The sequence below is a fragment of the Oncorhynchus masou genome, chromosome 22, assembly GCF_036934945.1.
Source record: "Oncorhynchus masou masou isolate Uvic2021 chromosome 22, UVic_Omas_1.1, whole genome shotgun sequence".
NCBI classification, from domain to species: Eukaryota; Metazoa; Chordata; class Actinopteri; order Salmoniformes; family Salmonidae; genus Oncorhynchus; species Oncorhynchus masou.
In genome coordinates, this window is record NC_088233.1 from 46652219 (window position 1) to 46673320 (window position 21102).

The following is a 21102-nucleotide window of genomic DNA, read 5'->3' on the forward strand; positions in this document are numbered from 1 at the left end:
CCCACTATGTCATCAGCTCCCCCTCCCCAAACCTAACCTTAACCATTAGTGGGAGATATGCAAAACTGACCCAAGATCAGCATCTAGGGGCAACTTCAACCTAGACCATGCTTGTGTACAGACTGAGCAATCACAAATTAGTGCAAAGCTCTTGCACTCTGAGCATTCAAGCGAATGTCTCTCCAAAGGATCCTTTCACACAAGAAACAAAATCATATTTGCCGTGGTCTTCTAACCCAGTGCGTTCCAAACCTTTCTAGTGTATGCCCACCTTCAACAAGGGATAATCCCAGATTACAGGGATAAAGAAAAAAGTGATTGAGATACTTGAAAGAAAACTGGCAACAATCATACTTTAAAATGTGTTTACTTAATTAAGTGAAAATGTACATAACATTTTACAATAAACAATTTTCTTTAAAAACTTTATAGGGATTTAAAATGTGTTCATTACATAATTTCATATGTACAATTTTTTGTAAAAGGCAGTGGACACAGCAGATTACAAAGAAGTATTCACACCTAATGTAACTGGTTATCGTTCCTAAACAGTTACATATTGATTGGGAAGGTATTATGAAAAATGAATTAGCAAACAAGTACTTTGATTTCAAATAAATAAAGTATTCACACCCCTAGACTTTTTCCACATTTTGTTGTGTTACAGCCTGAATTTAAAAAGGATCAAATTTAGATTTGTCACTGGCCTACACACAACACTCCATAATGTCAACGTTTTAGACATTTTTACATATTAATAAAAAATGAAAAGCTGAAATGTCTTGGGTCAATAAGTATTCAAACCCTTTGTTTAGGGCAAGCCTCAGGTCCCTCATTCGAGCAGTGAATTTCAAATAAAGATTCGACATCAGACCTGGGAGGTTTTCAAATGCCTCGCAAAGGGCACTTATTGGTAGATAGGTAAACAAACAACTTTTAAAAATTGCCAACTGTTGCACAAACAAGGTGTGGAAAGCAGCATTTCATTTCAATACATTTGCAACATTTTCTAAAAACATGTTTTCACTTTGTCATTTATGGGGTATTGTGTGCAGATGGGTGAGAGAAAAAAATAAAATAAATTCCATTTTGAATTCAGGCTGCAACACAACAAAATGTGGAATAAATCAAGGGGTATGAATACTTTCTGAAGGCCCTGTACTTGTTTAACACAGAGGCCACATGATTACTTCTGCAGTTTTCAGTTGGCAAGCCTCAGTGGTTGAAACAATCTCTGCCCCTCTGACACAGAACCATAGAGACAATATCCATCCTCCTCTGAAAATGTATCCAGTCCCGTGTTGATCCTCCTTAACTATTGTGAAATGACATGGTAGGTGAGCATTACAGTGTGGCAGAAACTGCACAAAAACCTACCATAGGACTTGGTGAAGCCATTACCATCATACTGGGAATTAGCAAGCGGCGAAAAGGATGATCGATCAAGAAGGGCATGATTGATTAGCGAGGCTTTAAAGAAAAAAAACATTTTTACAACACCTTCGATGGTTTGGGACACACACACGGAAAGTCCTCATTATAGTACCATCTTCAAGTTGACGGCCATGCCATAAATTGACATTGTTTAGCGAGTGGTGATTCAAACAGATTTGGAAGCAACTGACTTCACGAATTGACACCTTTCAATTCATCATCCACTGGCAAAGAGTGTGGCTAAACTCAGGGGAAGTCTTTGATTGGCTGAGATGTGACCACTCAGGTTTATCAGCATTCAGAAGTTCTCCATCACAAGACATACCCGGTCAGTCTTCATGACCTCATAGTCTTACAAGGAATCAAACTGACTTAAAGCAGTGGAGTTCAGAACCTAACATCTGTAAACATTACAGATATAGGGTGAAATAACTAAATGACAAGCAGTGAAATAAAGTAAAAATTTGGTACACATACAGTACATTCTGTGCTTCTTAAGTAGATCAAACTTTTTTGAGGGGCTTGGCAAGTGAGATACCTAAATTACTTGGTGTAGACTAAAAGGCATCAAGCAAATGTCCAGTTAGCCTCCCTAGCATGTGCTCAACTAGAACATATTGTAGCCAACACCTTAACCGTTACGCCAAGAGCTCCGAACATCTTGACGAGGTCGCAAGGTGTTGGGTTAAGGACGCTACATTACCCCCTTCCTTCGGGAGAGTGCCCCCCCATACTTTCTCTATACCAAGTCCCTCAGGTGGACATGCCTCTCCGATGGCCTCACAGACACCATCCCACTTCTGACACCAATATAGCAAATTCAGGGGGTAGCCCCGACCGGCACTCAAAGCCGGGTCCAGCGACCTTCAAGCCAACACCTTAACCATTACACCAAGAGGTCCGAACCTCTTGACAAGGTTACTAGCATTTTAATATAAACCCCATTCCCGTTTGCTGTCAAAACCAAAAAGAAAACTTTATTGCCAACATTTTTTGTCCGGGATTCAAACTAACACAAATAACCAGCATTGCACTGCACTCGACTTTTAAGAACATGTGGTTTCGTGATGCGTGATCCAATGGCAATTTACACGTCAGAATCGGTAGAAAGTGCAGTGCTGCATTGGTTTGAATCCTGGCCTAAAATCTGTGAGAGAATTAGGTCAGGCATTGAGAGTGGTGGAACAAGGAAGTGTAGAAAAGGCTCCTGCTTTTTTGGAGATTGATTTTTTGGGAATTGCTTTACATGTAATCTGTCCAATAAAGTACTTACAGTACATTCATAAACATTCCACAAAACCTACATAAGTTATCGTTTTTACTGAACCAATTAGTAATGTAGAATGTCACACATAACAAGACACATATTGTTCTACATAATAAATATACCCTGAGGCTTCAGAAAGACTACGTTGACATTAGGTCATGTTTATGCGGTGCTTATGAATGCATCATAACTCCTTAACCTGGACATGTAAATCCATACCTTTTCTTTGCCGAGACAAAAATGTGTGCGAGAAAGATATCGACTACAATAACTTCAGGCTTTTGGCTGCTCATCATTAAATGACTCCCGTTCCGTTCCTCCTCTCTCAGAAAAAAAGGCTAAATAAAACACTTACACCTAAAGGCTATTGCAGAAATGATATCTAAAGCACTTTCATTAACTGAGAAACATGAAGGCTCGAGGTATTCATAAACGTGGTTTCTGGTGCACTTTACAAAATGTGAGTTAAGACCTGTCCAAGGCCACCAATGATATCTATATCAAACCAAATGCATCCTATTGAAGGAGAGCATTAAGTGGAGCAAAGAGCATCAATGTGTGTGATACACAAAATGGGAGTGCCAGGCAGTCCTGTCAGATAGGCAAAGAGATCCAGCCCCCTCCTGAAACAGCACAACAGTGTTGACCATAAAATGATCACCCCCCCCACCACACACACACACACACACATAGGCTTTTTAGCAGCACACATTCTCGCGCATGTGCACACTACGCACGCGTGTACAAAAGAAAAACTGACAACAAAAGAGAGAGACTTGAAAAGCTATTACCCGAGTACAGAACAACAGCAAATCAAGACAAGTGTGCTCTCTTGGCTCAAAAGGGTACTTCCCCAGATGCAATAGCCTCGACCGAACCAGTAGGAGGCTGCGATGGTGTGCGGGTCCAGTTGTAGTCCCTTAGACCTAATGAGAAGTTGTGGTTATCAGCGAGAGGATACAAAGATCTTGGGCTTTATAGTGATGGACCAGGCCTCAGATCAAGTGGATACCATCCTCACATACTAACCTAATGTGGCTTGGTGGAGGAATCCACCACCTTGGCATGGACACTAGCTTAACATACTTGCAGATATACTAATTGGCCAGAAGCAGTGTACTACATAGAGAACTTGCTGTGTCAGTATAGGACATCCCTGGTAAAGGCAGCCATTTTTGTATGTTAGGTCTCAGGGTTGGTGGCTGTGGTCATGGTCACTTTCTTCGTGTACTGTGTGAAGATGGCTTCAAAGGCCTCGTCCCTGTGGATCATGGCACCAAACACCAACGGCTGAGAGAGAACGGGTAAATAAAGGGGAGCATGAGGGGATACAAAGACAGTGATAATAGGTTGGGATATTATTTGGAAGATTATTTTAGGCGTTGATAAACCTGTCAAAAAGCTGTTATGGAGCTCAATGATTGGGTTCCTGCCTATAAATATCTGTTCTTTTGAATTGACAAAGATTTTATGTTTAAAAACCATACCGATGAGCTCGTGAAAAAGCTAAGATTTAAAGTGGGCTTTTTTATATTTACATCTTGCCACTCCCTAAATAGCAGGAAGCAGATTGTACAGTCAACTTTCCTACCAGATCTTGTCTATGGTGATACCATTTACCAGATAACAACAGTCACCACTCTACCATAGTGCCTTTTGCTCGATCACAGGTGACCAATTTAATACTCACCACTGCATCCTGTCCCAAAAGGTAGGCTGGTCCTCATTACAGTCCCATAGATCACTTAATGACTTCCTTTTTGTTTACAAAGCTCTACTATACAAGCTTCCAAATTACCTCACTTTGTTGTTAAAGTGTATATAAAAACTAAAGTGTAAAAACATGAGATACCAAATCCGTTCACTCAAGGTTCCTTGGGTCTCCACTGGACTAGGTAAGTCCCCTTTTAGTTTTAACACTCCACATTTTTGGAACCACTTACAAAATGAATTACATTTGGATTCCCTGGTGCAAATAGGGCAATTTAGAACCCTGATGATAAACGACCTCACCCAGGTGTGGAATTTTGTTGATTGATTTACTTTAACAGCTACAGTAGTTCATGATGGCTGTGATGTTCTAATGTAATGCACTTGTTATTCCATCTTGTAGTTTTATATATTTAACAGCATATTTGACAAAACAAAATCAGACCTAAATAGAGATAAAAGAAACATGGTCTAAAATGGACTGTCCATAAGTGTTCCTACCTTCTGGGTGGACGGTGTTGCTATGGAGATTCCCATTCCAGATCCAGGTAATACAGACAAGACTTTGTACTGTGGAACAAACAAAACAAAACACCAGATAAGCTCAGACAACCTTAACATTCTACTGCAGAAGTCGATTTTTGTAGACTTGGGCGATATACCGGTTATACCGAAATACTGATTGTATGATTTTCAATACTGTAAAAAAAATAATGTTTATTTTTGGAGGTTTGGGTGTGCGTGTTATGCCACTGCTTATAACTATAAGAAATCTAAGATGTGTCAAATAAATTATATCCAGCAATAGGGCTCCAGCTATGCATCCTCCTGGATCAAGATCCTTCTTGCCTAAATGATTTGTGCCTCAAAAATTAAAAAATAAATCATTTTTTACATTTTATTTAAACACTAGTAAACAAAGTTGACTAAGATCCATGTCCAGTCACGTCTGTCTTTGTGATTCCTAAACTACTGCAAAGTTCCACTGTATACCTCAGCACGGTACAGAAAATATGGATACAGCCAAACTCTAATTTTTGTTCAACCAATGAATTTAGACATTGGACAGAAGGTGAAGTGAAAATAGAGAAACTCACCTTCTGAATATCAGTGATGTCAATCAGTTTGATGACTTTATTCTTTTTAGAGGAATTTGACCTGCAGCTTGAGCTTTCAAAGCAAAGGTAACTGGGGAGGGAAACACTTTGTAAGCACAGAGAAGGACACATTACACCTGAACACAGGCCAATACAAAACACACAAAAGGGTGCTGCAAGAGCACATGCAGAGACGGAGCATACAAAAACATTAAAGGACACCTGTTCTTCCCATGACCGACTGATCAGGTGAATCCAGGTGAAAGCTATTATCCCTTTATTGATGTCCCTTGTTAAGTCCACTTCAAATCAGTGTAGATGAAAGGCAAGAGACAGGCTAACCCATAACAGTCTAAGCCCTTCAGACGAGTCCCAAGACGCTTGTGGGGGTTGTCGAACACCATCATGTTTGTGTGAGTCTCGGGTTACCATCCGAGGGGTCATAGTAGTTTGTAGGCCAAGCCCGTTCAGACGCTACAGATGATTGTGTGAGGAGACCGATTTTCGGGATGTCTAATGATTTGACAAACACCTCTCTAGCTCTCTGTCACCTTTCGCCTCCGATGCGAACGTGCGACATCGGCGGACGCGGTGGATTGAGAGCATTCCGATGTGTAGAAACATATCTCCAGCTTAAACTGAAGGATTTTGATGGGGATTTTTGTATTATGCTAATTCGATTTCCACGGGGGCCCGGACATCGACTCCAGGGTTTTTTAAAGAAGCTATTCTGCAATGCTATGCTGTTGTCTCAGGTCTCTCTTTATGTGGTGATGTGGTGTCTCTTGTCCTATATATTTTTTATTTCATTGTTAGGCCATTCTTGTAAATAAATTTGTTCTTAACTGTAAATATGTTCTTAACTGACTTGCCCAGTTAAATAAAAATAAATACGTATTTTTATGCTTTGAGACAATTGAGACATTGATTGTGTATGTGCGTCATTCAGAGGGTGAATGGGCAAGATAAGATTTGAAGTGCCTTTGAACGGGGTATGGTGTTCCTAATGTTTGGTATACTCAGTGTACATATCTACATGTGACAGCTAGGTATTAGCAGTTTTTGGCTTACTTTTCAGTGACAAAAAGCACACCATTACGGATGTAGTCTGTGGGACTCTTCCTGTCCCTGTTGATCAAGCAGCATCGCCAGCCATTCTCACACACTGCCAACAAAACCAGTCGACACACACACATATCAGGTCTGACACACTGTCAACAAACACAGTCAATACTCATGGTTTCACTGCTTGCACTGCACCAACATAACACAATCGATAAACACTAAATTCATCAACAACAACTATGGAAATAGGTCAACATGGAAAAGGGTGAGGTGGTGATCCAGGCACAAAGTCAGCCGTCGCTCCTGAGAATTATCATGTAGTGCTCTACCAACCTGCTAGGGGGCGCTCATCCCCGGAAAGATTGAAGACCTCGTGGAAAGCCCCCTTCTTAGTATTGTAGGCTCTGCCAGTCTGTTCCTCTAGACTGATACCACATGGTAAGGCTGTTCCTAGACTGCCGTGAGCTACCGTCGGATGGATCTAAAGAGAAAGAGAGAGCGGGGACAAGAATGGTAGGATAGAAGGAAGGATGGAGAGGTCAGCATTTTAGACTAGGAACAGAGTGTGGGAAGGGAATTGGCTAGACCTAAGCAGTGTGTGTGCATTATAGCAGGCTCTCTCAAACCAGTGGCTTGACTTGGTCATCAGCATCACTCAGTCAACTTCACTGCAGGTGACTCAAAGCATACACAGTTGTATGGTTAGCAGTGCATATTGGCCGGGGTACTAGTGGAGAGCATTGGATACAATGCTTATGGGGATGTGAACGATAGGTTTATGGTGTGTCTCATGCAAAGCATGACGCAATGGACTCATGCCCTGTACTGTATATAACAACCTTTCATTCTAAGGAATGAAACATGAAAAATGACTGGACAGGTTCTCAAAGCATGCACAGACCAACTGGCAAGTGTCTTCACAGACATTTTCAATCTCTCCTTGTCCCAGTCTGTTACCCCAACATGTTTCAAGCTGACCACCATTGTCCATGTTTCCCAAGAGCTCCAAAGTACCCTGCGTAAATGACTACCGCCCTGTCGCACTCACATCTGTAATTATAAAGTGCTTTGAAAGGCTGGTCAAGACACACATCAACACCATCATCCCAGACCTACTCCAATTTGCCTACTTCCCCAACAGATCCACAGAAGATGCAATCTCAATTGCACCTCACACTGCCATCTCCCACCTGGACAAGAGGGGAAATAACTACGCGACAATGCTGTTCATAGACTACAGCTCAGCGTTCAACACCATAGTCCCCTCCAAGCTCATCACCAAGCCAGGGACCCTGGGACTGAAACTGGATCCTGGACATCCTGACGGACCAGCCACAGGTGGTAAGGTAGGCAACAACACCTCCGCCACGCAGGCTCTCAACATGGGGACCCCTCAGGGGTGTGTACTTAGTCCCCTCCTGTACTCCATGTTCACCTATGACTGCGTGGCCACGCATGACTACAACACCATCATCAAGTTTGCTAACGACACGATTGTGGTAGGTGATGAGCCAACCTACAGGGAGGAGGTCAAAGACCTGTGGTGCCAGCAGAACAACTTCTCCCTCAACATCAGTAAAACCAAGGAGCTGATCATGGACTATAGGAGAAAGAGGGGAGAGCAGGCCCCCATCCACATCGATTGGGCTGTTGTGGAGCGGGTCGAGAGCTTCAAGTTCCTTGGCGTCCACATCACTAAGGACTAAACATGGTCCACACACCTGCACAGTCATGAAGAGTGCACAGCAGGGCCTTTTCCCCCCTCAGGAGGCTGGAAAGATTTGGCATGGGCCCTAGACTCCTCAAAAAGTTATACAGCTGCACCATCGAGACCATCTTGACTGGCTGCTTCCCTGCTTGGTATACCAAATGCACCGTCCTTGACCGCAGAAACACCACCCTCTTTAGCATAGCGCTACAGAGGGTGGTGGGACCGAGCTCCCTGCAATCCAGGACCTCTAAACAGTATCAGGCTGTGTCACAGGAAGGCCCGAAAAATTGCCAAAGACTCCAGCCACCGAAGCCATAGACTGTTCACTGTGCTACTTCCTGGCAAACAGTACCAGAGCATCGGCTCCAGGACAAACAGGCGCCGAGACAGCTTCTACCCCCAAGCTATAAGACCGCGAAATAGCCAGACCACTAAATAGTAAATTAATGGTACCCAAACTATCTGCACTGACTCCATCTTGCACGGACCCTATGCACACTCACTAGACAACATTAACAGTCCCATACAAAACCCTCACATATTCACAACACACACACACACTTTGAAACTCGTAATTTGCTACTGCTACTCTGTTCTTTATTTTACTCTTATTATTATTATCTATCTTGATGCCTTGTCACTTTACCATGCCTTCATGATACCTCATACCTCTGCACATTGATCTGGTAATCCCTGAATATGGCTCCATTCTTATTCATTTTATTCCTAGTTACCATTTTATGTTTCAACTCTGCATCGTTGGGAAGGGCTCATAATCAAGCATTTCACAGTAAAGTCTATACCAGTTGTGTTCAGTGCATGTGACAAATACAATTTGATTTGACTTTAATTTGTTTTTGCTGACCATTGGCAGGAATTCTTTCTAGAAAACACAAACTGGCCCGAACACACTGATAAGTATTGCTAACTATTAGGACATTATAAAATAACCTTGAATAATTGTATGGGATTTTGTGGAAGAGTAGTTACCGGTATGATATTACAAATACTATTAACAAACCACTATCTTTCAAAAAGAACCAATGAGCAGTTTCTAGCTTCTAGTTACTTGCTCAACACACACAGCACTACTTTGAATATATGGTTCCTTCTGATCGTGTCTATGAGAATGGAGACAAAATTAACATTCAATACACCATTATGGTAATCTCTACTTTGGTGCCATATGGAAAATAACACTTTCAACAGCACTGTGGTAGATGCACATGTTTAAAAGAGAAAGCCACATTTTGATCCTTCACATAGACACGGTAAGCATTGCTCTACTGCTGATATCCAAAGGGGCAAGGGGTCGATTTGGAATGCAGCTCATCTCTAATGACACATACACACGATGGTGGCGCAAACACAGACACTCGACCAAAGTGCACGCTAGGGAGCCCTACCTTTTCACACCCAGAGAGCTGAGAGAGGAAAAACAGAGAACTCAGGTGATCAGACAAACTTAAGGATTGCCACAGTTCCCAGCTGCTGTGACCACCAACATTAATTAGGGATGAACTGTGACACACATCAATATTTCATGTGTGTGTGTGTACACGTACCTTCAGTGCATTCGGAAAGTATTCAGACCCCTTCACTTTTTCCACATTTGTTTACGTTACAGCTTTATTCTCAAATTGATTCAATTCATGTTCAATCTTCACACAATACCCATAATGACAAAGTTTTAAAACACTTTTTAGAAATGTTTTCTAATTTATTAAAAATAAACTGAAATACCTTATGTAAAATATATATTCACATCCTTTGCTAAGAGACTCGGAAATGAGAACCGGTGCATCCTGTTTCCATTGATCATTCTTGAGATGTTTATACAACTTGGTTGTAGAAGTCCAACTGTGGTAAATTTAATTGATTGGACATGATTTGGAAAAGCACACACACATAAGATCCCACAGTTGACAGTGTATGTCAGAGCAAAAACCAAGTCATGAGGTCCAAGGAATTGTCTGTAGAGCTCCGAGACAGGATTGTGTCGAGACACTGATCTGGGGAAGGGTACAACAACATTTCTGCAGCATTGAAGGTTACCAAGAACACAGTGGCCTCCATCATTCTTAAATGGACCACCAAGACTCTTCCTAGAGCTGGCCGCCCGGCCAAACTGAGCAATAGGGGGAGAAGGGCCTTGGTCAGGGAGGTGGCCAAGAACCCGATGGTGACTCTGATAGAGCTCCAACGTTTGTCTGTGGAGATGGAAGAACATTCCAGAAGGACAACCATCTCTGCAGCACTCCACCAAATCAGGCCTTTGTGGTAGAGTGGCCAGACGGAAGCCACCCCTCAGTAAATGGCACATGACAGCCTGCTTGGAGTTTGCCAAAAGGCAGCTAAAGACTCTCAGATCATGAGAAACAAGATTATCTGGTCTGATGAAAGCAAGAATGAACTCTTTGGCCTGAATATATATCATCACGTCTGGAGGAAACCTGACACCATCCCTATGGTGAAGCATCATGCTGTGGGGATGTTTTTCAGCAGCAAGGGCTGAGAGACTAGTAAGCATCGAGGGAAAGATGAACGGAGAAAAGTACAGAGATCCATGATGAAAACCTGCTCCAGAGCGCTCAGGACACAGCCAAGACAAAGCAGGAGTGGCTTTGGGACAAGTCTCTGAATGTCCTTGAGTGGAACAGCCAGAGGCCGGACTTGAACATCTCTGGAGAGACCTGAAAATAGCTGTGCAGCGAAGCTCACCATCCAACCTGGCAGAGATTGAGAGGATCTGCAGAGAAGAATAGGAGAAGCTCCCCAAATATAGCTGTGCCAAGCTTGTAGCGTCATACCCAGGAAGACTCGAGGCTGTAATCACTGCCAAAGGTGCTTCAACAAAGTACTAAGTAAAGGGTCTGAATACTTATGTAAATGTCATATTTCCATTTTCTAAAAACCTGTTTTTATTTTGTCATTATGGGGTATTGTGTATAGATTGATGAGGGAAAAAACTATTTGGTACATTTTAGAATAAGGCTTTAACATAAAGAAAACTTGAAGCGAATACTTTCCCCGAATGCACTGTAGACACCAAAGAGCTGCACATATACAGACACACAAACGCATTATATACAATAGTATATGTAGAGTTTGAGACGTACCCGTCTGGACAATGTCGCACCCCCGCGCTCCTTCAGCTGGGGGTCAGTGGGCAGGCTGGTCCAGATTATGTGTGGTGTGTCATACTTGTCCCTTAGCTTGGGACAGCTCCTAAACATGAAGTCGATTAGGAAGAACTTGATCCCTGCATACAACCCTGAAGAGGAGACATGCAGAAAGGCATGAGAGAAGAACAAGAGGATCTCTCCATGTCTCTTTCTTCATCTGATATATCTCAGTCTTTTTCTCATTTCTCATCTCAATGCTTGGGGCTCTCACCGTGTAGGTGTAGCAGGGAGTGACCCCCTATGCTGATCTTAGGTCAGTCCAGGGTACAATTTACATATTGTACTTACCGATCATAAAGCCCATGAGTTTGTAGGGGATGAGACAGGAGCAGATCAAGGCCACCCATAGACCAACGTAAAGCTTCCGAGTAATCTCAGGATGCACCCACATGAACAGGCTGAAATACATATGCGCGCGCACACAGATTTATTTAATTATATATTTATTATATTTATATATACACTGAACTCGAAGTTTACATGCACTTAGGTTGAGGTCATTAAAACTCGTTTTTCAACGACTCCACAAATTTCTTGTAAACAAACTATAGTTTTGGCAAGTCGGTTAGGACATCTACTTTGTGCATGACACAAGTCATTTTTCCATTAATTGTTTACAGACAGATTATTTCACTGTATCACATTTCCAGTGGGTCAGAAGTTTACATACACTAAGTTGACTGTGCCTTTAAACAGCTTGAATAATTCCAGAAAATGATGTCATGGCTTTAGAAGCTTCTGATAGGCTAATTGACATAATTTGTGTCAATTGGAGGTGTACCATTGGATGTATTTCAAGGCCTACCTTCAAACACAGCACCTCTTTGCTTGACATCATGGGAAAAGCTAAATAAATCAGCCAAGACCTCAGGAAAAATAAATTGTGGAGGTCTACAAGTCTGGTTCATCCTTGGGAGCAATTTTCAAACGCCTGAAGGTACCATGTTCATCTGTACAAACAACACTATGCAAGTATAAACACCATGGGATCACGCAGCCGTCATACCGCTGAGGAAAGAGACGTGTTCTGTCTCCTAGAGATTAACGTACTTTGGTGCGAAAAGTGCAAATCAATCCCAGAGCAAAGGGCCTTGTGAAGATGCTGGAGGAAACAGGTACAAAAGTATCTATATCCACAGTAAAACGAGTCCTATATCGACATAACCTGAAAGGCCGCTCAGCAAGGAAGAAGCCACTACTCCAAAACTGCCATAAAAAAGCCAGACTACGGTTTGCAACTGCACATGGGGACAAAGATTGTACTTTTTGGATAAATGTCCTCTAGTCTGTTGAAACAAAAATAGAACTGTTTGTCCATGATGACAATTGTTATGTTTGGAGGAAATAGGGGGAGGCTCGCATGCCGAAGGACACCATCCCAACCGTGAAGCATGGGAATGGCAGCATCATGTTATGGGGTGCTATGCTGCAGGAGGGACTGGTGCACTTCACAAAATAGATGGCACCATGAGGTAAGAAAATTATGTGGATATATTGAAGCAACATCTCAAGACATCAGTCAGGAAGTTAAAGCTTGGTCTTAAATGGGTCTTCCAAATGGACAATGACCCCAAGCATACTTCCAAAGTTGTGGCAAAATGGATGGAGTGGCCATAACAAAGCCCTGACCTCAATCCTAAAAACCTGACTCAGTTACACCAGCTCTGTCAGGAGGAATGGGCCAAAATTCACCCAACTTATTTTGGGAAGCTTGTGGAAGGCTACCCGAAAAGTTTGACCCAAGTTAAACAATTTAAAGGCAATGCTACCAAATCTAATTGAGTGTATATAAACTTCATCCTAACTGACCTAAGATAGGGAACATTTACGAGGATTAAATGTCAGGAATGGTGGAAAACTGAGTTTAAATGCAATTCTGACTTCAACTGTATATATACACACGAAGTGTAAAATTCACGTTGGTTAACAAACTTAAACATACCGGTAACAAACACACACTCACTTCTTTATTTTCTCCAAGACATCTGCCATCTTTCCAAAAAGATTCTGTTAAGAAAACAAACATTTTTGTTGTGAAAATGGCAATTTAAACACCTCACATCGCAGCTCCATAACTATGAATAGATGTCATCAAGCATCTCTAACTATATCTAACTCAAAAAGGTGAAACAATTGTTACAGCTCACCTGTGCTTTTTGAGCTACATCAAGAACTAACTGGAACTTCTCTGAAACAGTCAGATCCTCTTTTGATGGTTCCTAGGAAAAGAAGAGTTACATCCAAACTCTTCCCCCGAAAGCAAACAGCATTAAGGTTGTAGCGGTATTTATTTGAGAGTGGTAAAGATCGGGCGCCAGGCAGGTATTAACCAATGCCCGAAAGGAAAAGAGTAGAATCGAGAGAGTACCACTACCAGACCCACACACATCAGCAGAAGAGACTGCCTAGAGTGTAGCCTGTTTACCAGATAGCCAGTGGAGAGAAAAGAGAATACACACCATATAAAACCCACATCCCAGCACAGGGATAACCCCACCCAGAATACCTCATACACGCCCAGTGCCCTAAAATCTGCAAACACTGAAGGGGTAGGGGCGTGTGAAAGGTGCAAGGGGATGATTTTTTTTTACCTTTCCTAGGTAAAGCTAGACCCCAAAAGAGGTGACATCATTAAAGTCTTACCACAGGTTCAGAGACACCAGGCACAATACTCCACTGGATCCTCCAACCTCTGAGAAGAAAGTGGAGAGAGACAAGTTTGACTCAACTCACAAGCAGATTGCACATGTTCAAATGGAACAACTTATAACAGGAAATGCACCTTGTAATGAGCTTAGCTACCTGGAAATGAGGTAATTCAAGGACAACCTTAGAATGGCTAGGAAGATAAACATGGGGATGGCCCAACCGTGCCACGCTGCATTCATATAGATCTGTGTAAAATATAAAAGGGGGAGAACAGGTCACACACACAATCTATTATTTCCATCTATCCACCTCTAGTCTATACTCATACTGAGGTGTGAAACATCTCGGTACTATGCAACACATATTGTATACCGTTTTGGGGCAGATATAGATTTACATGCAAATATCTCTCTAAAATATAAATAGATGTTGCTATACAGGTGGAGCGATAGATCTATTGATCTTTCTCGCTGGAATCTTGATTTTCAAGCCTCAAGACAATTGAGATGACTTATGTACGCACACACACACACACACACACGTGTCATTCAGAGGGTGAATGGGCAAGAGAAAATATTTAGGTGCCTTTGAACGGGGTATGGTAGTAGGTGCCAGGCACACCGGTTTGTCAGGCTCAACAGTGTCTGTGTGTGTGTGTGTGTGCCATTCTGTTTCAGAGGACTCACAAAGCAGGCTACGTCACGTGAGTAGACTCAAAACACTAGGCGGCCAAATGATAGTCATGAGAGGTGGACACCTCTGGCCTCACTGCCTCGTGTGTGTGTGTGTGTGTGTGTGTGCACTCACAATGAATGCGAAGGCTGACGTATACACTGACTGCCAGCTGGATAAGGCAAAAAGGTTCCTCTTAAAGTTTATGACAGGTTTGGCACCTCGCTCTACAGACAAGTAGAAAGTATTAAAACATTTTTAAAAAACACTATCAAGACACAAATGCATCAATCATGTATACATCATTTATTACAATAAAGATATGTCATTGGAATAGTATTCGACTCAGAATATGATATTCATCAAGATACGGCTGACAGAGTGTGATCGGTACATCTTGTTCACTAGATTTACAACACTTACTGAGTCTTCTCATGTTTTCAGTCAATCTGAGGACAGGGGACAAGAGAAGGGGAGTTTTATTCAATTAGAACAAGCAAAAACAGTGCTATATAGGTTTTGGTGGAGGAAGAGACAACTGATTTCGCCACATTTAGCTGTCCTTCATGGGAAAGCATTTTATTTTAACCTTTATTTTATTTGGCATATGTGTTGCCTGGAAGAATCACTTGTCTGCCAAAGCCTTCTTGTCTGCCTCCCATCTCATCTCCCTTTCTCTTTCAGCCTCAAAAACTAACATCAAGTTCATTTCAACTGGCAGGGTGCAGTGAACACTCCTTCCTTCTCACCCCCAGCCTCTTCTGCTCTCACTCTCCATCCTCTTATGTACTTGGATAATGTTACAGGACACAGTTTAAGTCAGACTACTCATGACAATACTGAAATTGTTAACACTGAGCGTTCTCTTCTTCTCTTCCTCTCCTCTTTCTCTCCCCTCCGTCTATTGTACTTAGATTAAATTTCATAACACAGTTTGAGTCAGAGTACCCATGACTCCACTCTGCGTTATTCAGGAGAAGACTGATCCAGGGCAACTGTAAAAGGTCACCGTTTGGATTGGAGCAGGAAGAACGGATCCTAAATCAGTTTTAACTAGCATAGAATGACAACAGCCTGCTGCAGTGCACTCAATCTACCACCAGGGGTCAGACAATCCTCCCACTTCCACAACAACATGGTTCCAACCTCTCCTGAGCTGAAAGGCCTGGGATTGGCTGTGGGTTATAACAACAGGCCAATTTGACATCAGGGTGAAGTCATGGGGACTGCTACTTTACGGTGGGTGCTGATGAATAGCATGCTGACAGACTCTAGGCCCATTACAAAGCCATCAGTTTTATGACCCTTCTCTAAGCAGTATGTACTCAGGGTCTTCTGAGCTGGTTAACCTGATGACTACAGTGGCTGGCTGATCCCCCCACTTTGAAATGATAGGGGAGAAGCCGAGGGGAGCAACGTCAGAGCAAATGTTAAAATCAGAATCTTAAAAAGGGATAGTTCAGGCAAAATCCAAATATGAGTGGAATTAACCTTACCTTGAGTTGTGTCTAGGGTTACAAATGGAAGGTATATTACTGGAAACTTGACGTTTATTACCAGTACACTACTAGAATCTTTCAAGGAATTTATGTAATCTATCACAAGACATGTAGTGGCCCTTTTGGGTATTTCAGATTATCACAGGTGTCTAATTATCTCCGACCCTCTGTGTGGCTTTATCACATTTAAAACCTTTAAAGTATGAAATAATTCAAAGGTGTAATATGCAGAAATCGCTTAGCCACTTCCTGTTCGCTAAAATTCAAATAGAAATAGGAGCGAACTATGTGAATTTGGTCAGGTCACCCAAAAAGTTAAATATTGCAGATTTAAATATGATTTTAAAATAAATAAAAAAATACAATGACAAAGCTGTAAAACATGATCCTAAATATAAACCATCAACTTAGTGAACATTTGATTTCAATTATTAGGATCCCCGTTAGCCGACGCCAAATGGCGACAGCTAGTCTTACTGGGGTCCGACACATAACGAAAAAGACATCACAGACAAAAGACTTTACAATTTACATCCATTTAAAAACATTAACATGTAGTGTGTGTGTGTGTGTGCATCAAATATGAGGCTTTTCAGCATGAAATATCCATCATGTCATTTTTTTTACACACTTAATTTATTTTACTATGTTGCCAGTATTTTGGTGTCAAACTGGTGGCAGTTGTGACGAAAAGTCAATAGTTGGAAGAGTTGCAGAGTTAATAGAAATAATGGCATCGTTGATTAGATACTTTTCAATAAATTAGATCACTCATGGACAACAGATATTTAAAAAAAGAATATTATATGAATACATTTATTTTATTCAAGCATAATTTACCAAAGTTATGATAGAACATTTACAGCAATCTGTTAATTACCAAAAATACTGAAGATTCTGGCAACTTTGGTAAATTACCGGCAGCTTTGCAACCCTAGCTGAAGGCCCATAGTGACGCTTTGCTAACATCAGTCCCCTGATTTACAGTCATGAATTTGGACGATGCCTATTATGCTAGCTCCTGGCTGTGGCAGAAGTCAAGTGTGGCAGTTCTCACCTCTTAGCGCTTAGCGGCTCCTCTGGCTCCACCGTGTTCTCCTTCGGCTGGAAACGGAAGTCCCCGATGTACGCTCCGAACCGGTTGTACAGCCACGCCTGCAGCCATGAGTACATGGTCTCCTTCTGCTTGTCTGCAGGGGCAGAGGAACATATGGGATGTTGTTAGACCTTGTTTTGTTGAATCAGGTAGGTTGTATCTGGGTTGGAACAAAAGCCTGCACACCTTGTTGCTTTCCAGGACTAGTGTTGGTGACCACGACTTATACTGTATACATTTGACCAGTATTCGACTCAATGTTGCATGGTTGTTGCAGTATGAATGTATGTGAATACAACACTATGTATGCTTTTTGTCAGACCTACGTTAGCACCTGTATCTCTTCATTACAGTGTATCCAAACACCTCGTCTTTATTTAGCAGTTTCTCTAATCTCCTTTCCCCTCATACTGTATCGTCTCCACAGCACGTCTCTGGAACTAATTACCTAACAGCTCGCTCCGAGACACCTCACTAAAATAAATTGCAGCCTGACATCACACCCAATTAAAATAGTCACCTCGGGTTATTCCCCAAGACAACTCACAAGTACCATTCAAATCTGTACTCCCATCCTCGCTTTGTTTGGAATGTGGCTGAGCGGACGGCGTGCTGGTTGCTTCCCACAATGTTAACAATGTTCCAGCATAGGTCTGGGATTTCCGAGACTATGTGGTGGGTGGTTCAAATCAAATTGTATTTGTCACCTGCTTCGTAAACAACAGGTGGAGACTAACAGTGAAATGCTCACTTATGGGCCCTTCCCAAAAATGCAGAGAAAAAAAAAACGGGATATGATTGAAAAATAACACGAGGAATAGATACACGATGAGTAACGACAATGGCACAGGAGGCTGCTGAGGGGAGAACAGCTCATAATAATGGCCAGCATGGCGCAAATGGAATGGCATCAAACATATGGACACTATGTGTTTGATGTATTTGATACCATTCCCCTCATTTCGCTCCAGCCATTACCATGAGCTCGTTCTCCCCAATTTGGGTGCCACCAACCTCCTGTGATACAGAGGGTACCAGGACCGAGTCAATGTGCAGGGGTACAAGGTAATTGAGTTAAATATGTACATATAGGTAAGGATAAAGTGTTTAGGAAACAGGGTAGATGATAAAACAGTAGCAGCAGCATACAGTGGGGCAAAAAAGTATTTAGTCAGCCACCAATTGTGCAAGTTCTCCCACTTAAAAAGATGAGGCCTGTAATTTTCATCATAGGTACATTTCAACTATGACAGACACAATGAGAGAGAAAAAAAATCCAGAAAATCACATTGTAGGATTTTTTATTAATTTATTTGCAAATTATGGTGGAAAATAAGTATTTGGTCAATAACAAAAGTTTCTCAATACTTTGTTATATACCCTTTGTTGGCAATGACAGAGGTCAAACGTTTTCTGTAAGCCTTCACAAGGTTTTCACAAACTGTTGCTGGTATTTTGGCCCATTCCTCCATGCAGATCTCCTCTAGAGCAGTGATGTTTTGGGGCTGTTGCTGGGCAACACGGACTTTCAACTCCCGCCAAAGATTTTCTATGGGGTTGAGATCTGGAGACTGGCTAGGCCACTCCAGGACCTTGAAATGTTTCTTACAAAGCCACTTTCCTCATTTGGTCGGTCATAGTGGAAGTGTACCTATGATAAATTACAGGCCTCTCTCATCTTTTTAAGTGGAGAAGTGGAGAACTTGCACAATTGGTGGCTGACTAAATACTTTTTTGCCCCACTGTATGTGATCAGTCAAAAAATGTAAATGCAGTTAGTTAAATAGTTAACCAATGGCTAACCAATAGCTACTCAAACTAACTATTTAGCAGTCTTATGGCTAGGGGTAAAAGCTGTTCAGGGTCCTGTTGGTTCCAGACTCGGTGCATCGGTACCGCTTAACGTGCAGTAGCAGAGAAAACAGTCTATGACTCAGGTGGCTGGAGTCTTTGACAATTGTTTAGAGGTCCTGGATAGCAGGGAGCTCGGCCCCAGTGATGTACTCAGCCAGCCACACTTCTCTCTATAGCGCTTTTGCAGTCGGATGCCAAGCAGTTACTATACCAAGCAGTGATGCAGCCAGTCAAGATGCTCTCAAATGGTGCATCTGTAGAACTTTGAGGATCTGAGGGCCCATGCCAAATCTTTTCAGCCTCCTGAGCAGGAAGAGGCATTGTCGTGCCTTCTTCACGACTGTGTTGGTGAGTGTGGACCATGATAATTACTTAGCGATCTGGACACAGAGGAACGTGAAAATCTTGACCCACTTTACTACAGCCCTGACAATATGGATGGGGGTGTGCTCGGCTCTCTGTTTGCTGTAGTCCACGATCAGCTCCTTTGTCTTGCTGACGTTGAGGGAGAGGTTGTTGTCCTTGCGCCACACTGCCAGGTCACTGACCTCCTTCCTTTAGGCTGTCTCATCATCGTTGGTGATCAGGCCAACCACCGTTGTGTCATCAGCAAACATGATGGTGTTGGATCCATGTGTGACCACACATTCAAGAGTGAACAGGGAGTACAGGGAGGGACTATGCATGCACCCCTGAGGGACCTCGTGTTGAGGGTCAGTGTGGCGGGTGTGTTGTTGCCTACCCTCACCACCTGGGAGGAGCCGGTCAGGAAATCCAGGATCCAGTTAAAAAGCGAGGTGTTCAGTCCCAGGGTCCTGAGCTTAGTGATGAGCTTGGAGGGCACTATGTTTTTGAATGCTGTGCCTCTTGCCCAGATGGGAGAGGGCAGTGTGGAGTGCAATTCAGATCGCGTCATTTGTGGATCTGTTGGGCCGGTATGCGAATTGGAGTGGGTCAGGGAGAGGTTGAATAGGTCAGACTTGCTTGCTGGTCAGCGCATGCTCTGAGCACGCATCCTAGTAATACGTCTGGGCCCGCGACGTTGTGAAAGTTAGCTGATTTGAGTAAGAACTTGAAACAGGTTATGGCGAGCGAGATCACACAGTTGTCCGAAACAGCTGGTGCTCTCATGCATGGTTCAGTGTTGCTTGCCTCAATGCGAGCATAGTTGGCATTTAGCTTGTCTGGTAGGCTCACTCCACTGTGCAGCTCGTGGCTGGGTTTCCTTTTGTAATCCGTGATAGTTTGCAAGCCCTACCAAATCCAACGGGTGTCAAAGCCAGCATAGTAGGATTTGATCCTGTATTGACGATTTGATGGCTCGGAGGTTGTAGCAGGATTTCTAGTAAGGGTCTGGATTAGTGTCCCGCTCCTTGAAAGCGGCAGCTCGAGCCTTTTGCTCAGTGAGGATGTTGCCTTAATCCATGCCTTCTGGTTGGGATATGTACGTACGGACACAGTGGGGACGTTGTCATCGTTGATGCACTTATTTAACGAAGCCGGTGACTGAGGTGGTATGCTCCTCAATGTTATCGGATGAATCCCTAGCATATTCCAGTGTGTGCTAGCAAAACTGAAGGGAGAGTCGTGTGATGAACTCGAGCGGTTTCCCCTATAAGCTGTGCTGCTTCTCCGTGTAGCCCGCGCAGCACAACTGGTAGGGGATAATGAAATATGACGTAGCAGATAAGGTATACAATTTAATTTCTAAACATCTATACTGAGAGCTTTGTCGTTTCAAAATAAAGTATTTGGGTGTTTTTGGAGCCTTTGTTCATGTTTTTCAGAGCCCCCATACTGCAGAACGAGCAATGAGGAAGAATATTGCAGGTTGTGTAAATTTTTCAGAAACACGTGAATTCA

The 21102-nt window shown here is 42.6% G+C and overlaps 1 protein-coding gene across 3 annotated transcripts in view; it reads right to left on the reverse strand.

Annotated features, from left to right (window-relative positions):
- Positions 1–348: 348 nt before the first annotated feature.
- The window catches only part of LOC135509574 (GRAM domain-containing protein 4-like), a 43279-nt gene continuing 22525 nt past the window's right edge, over positions 349–21102 (reverse strand). For 2 of the 3 annotated variants that reach the window (XM_064930339.1, XM_064930340.1), the window contains exons 6-19: positions 17347–17479; positions 15214–15239; positions 14926–15017; positions 14272–14363; positions 14113–14161; positions 13617–13688; positions 13433–13476; positions 11758–11867; positions 11404–11558; positions 6907–7054; positions 6580–6673; positions 5509–5599; positions 4913–4981; positions 349–3991 (exon numbers count right to left, since the gene is read on the reverse strand). In XM_064930339.1, the coding sequence (XP_064786411.1) occupies positions 3884–3991; positions 4913–4981; positions 5509–5599; positions 6580–6673; positions 6907–7054; positions 11404–11558; positions 11758–11867; positions 13433–13476; positions 13617–13688; positions 14113–14161; positions 14272–14363; positions 14926–15017; positions 15214–15239; positions 17347–17479 (1283 nt within the window). In that variant the 3' untranslated portion in view covers positions 349–3883. The remainder of the gene's footprint in view (positions 3992–4912; positions 4982–5508; positions 5600–6579; positions 6674–6906; positions 7055–11403; positions 11559–11757; positions 11868–13432; positions 13477–13616; positions 13689–14112; positions 14162–14271; positions 14364–14925; positions 15018–15213; positions 15240–17346; positions 17480–21102) is intronic. The other variant, XR_010450949.1, reaches the window with a different exon arrangement.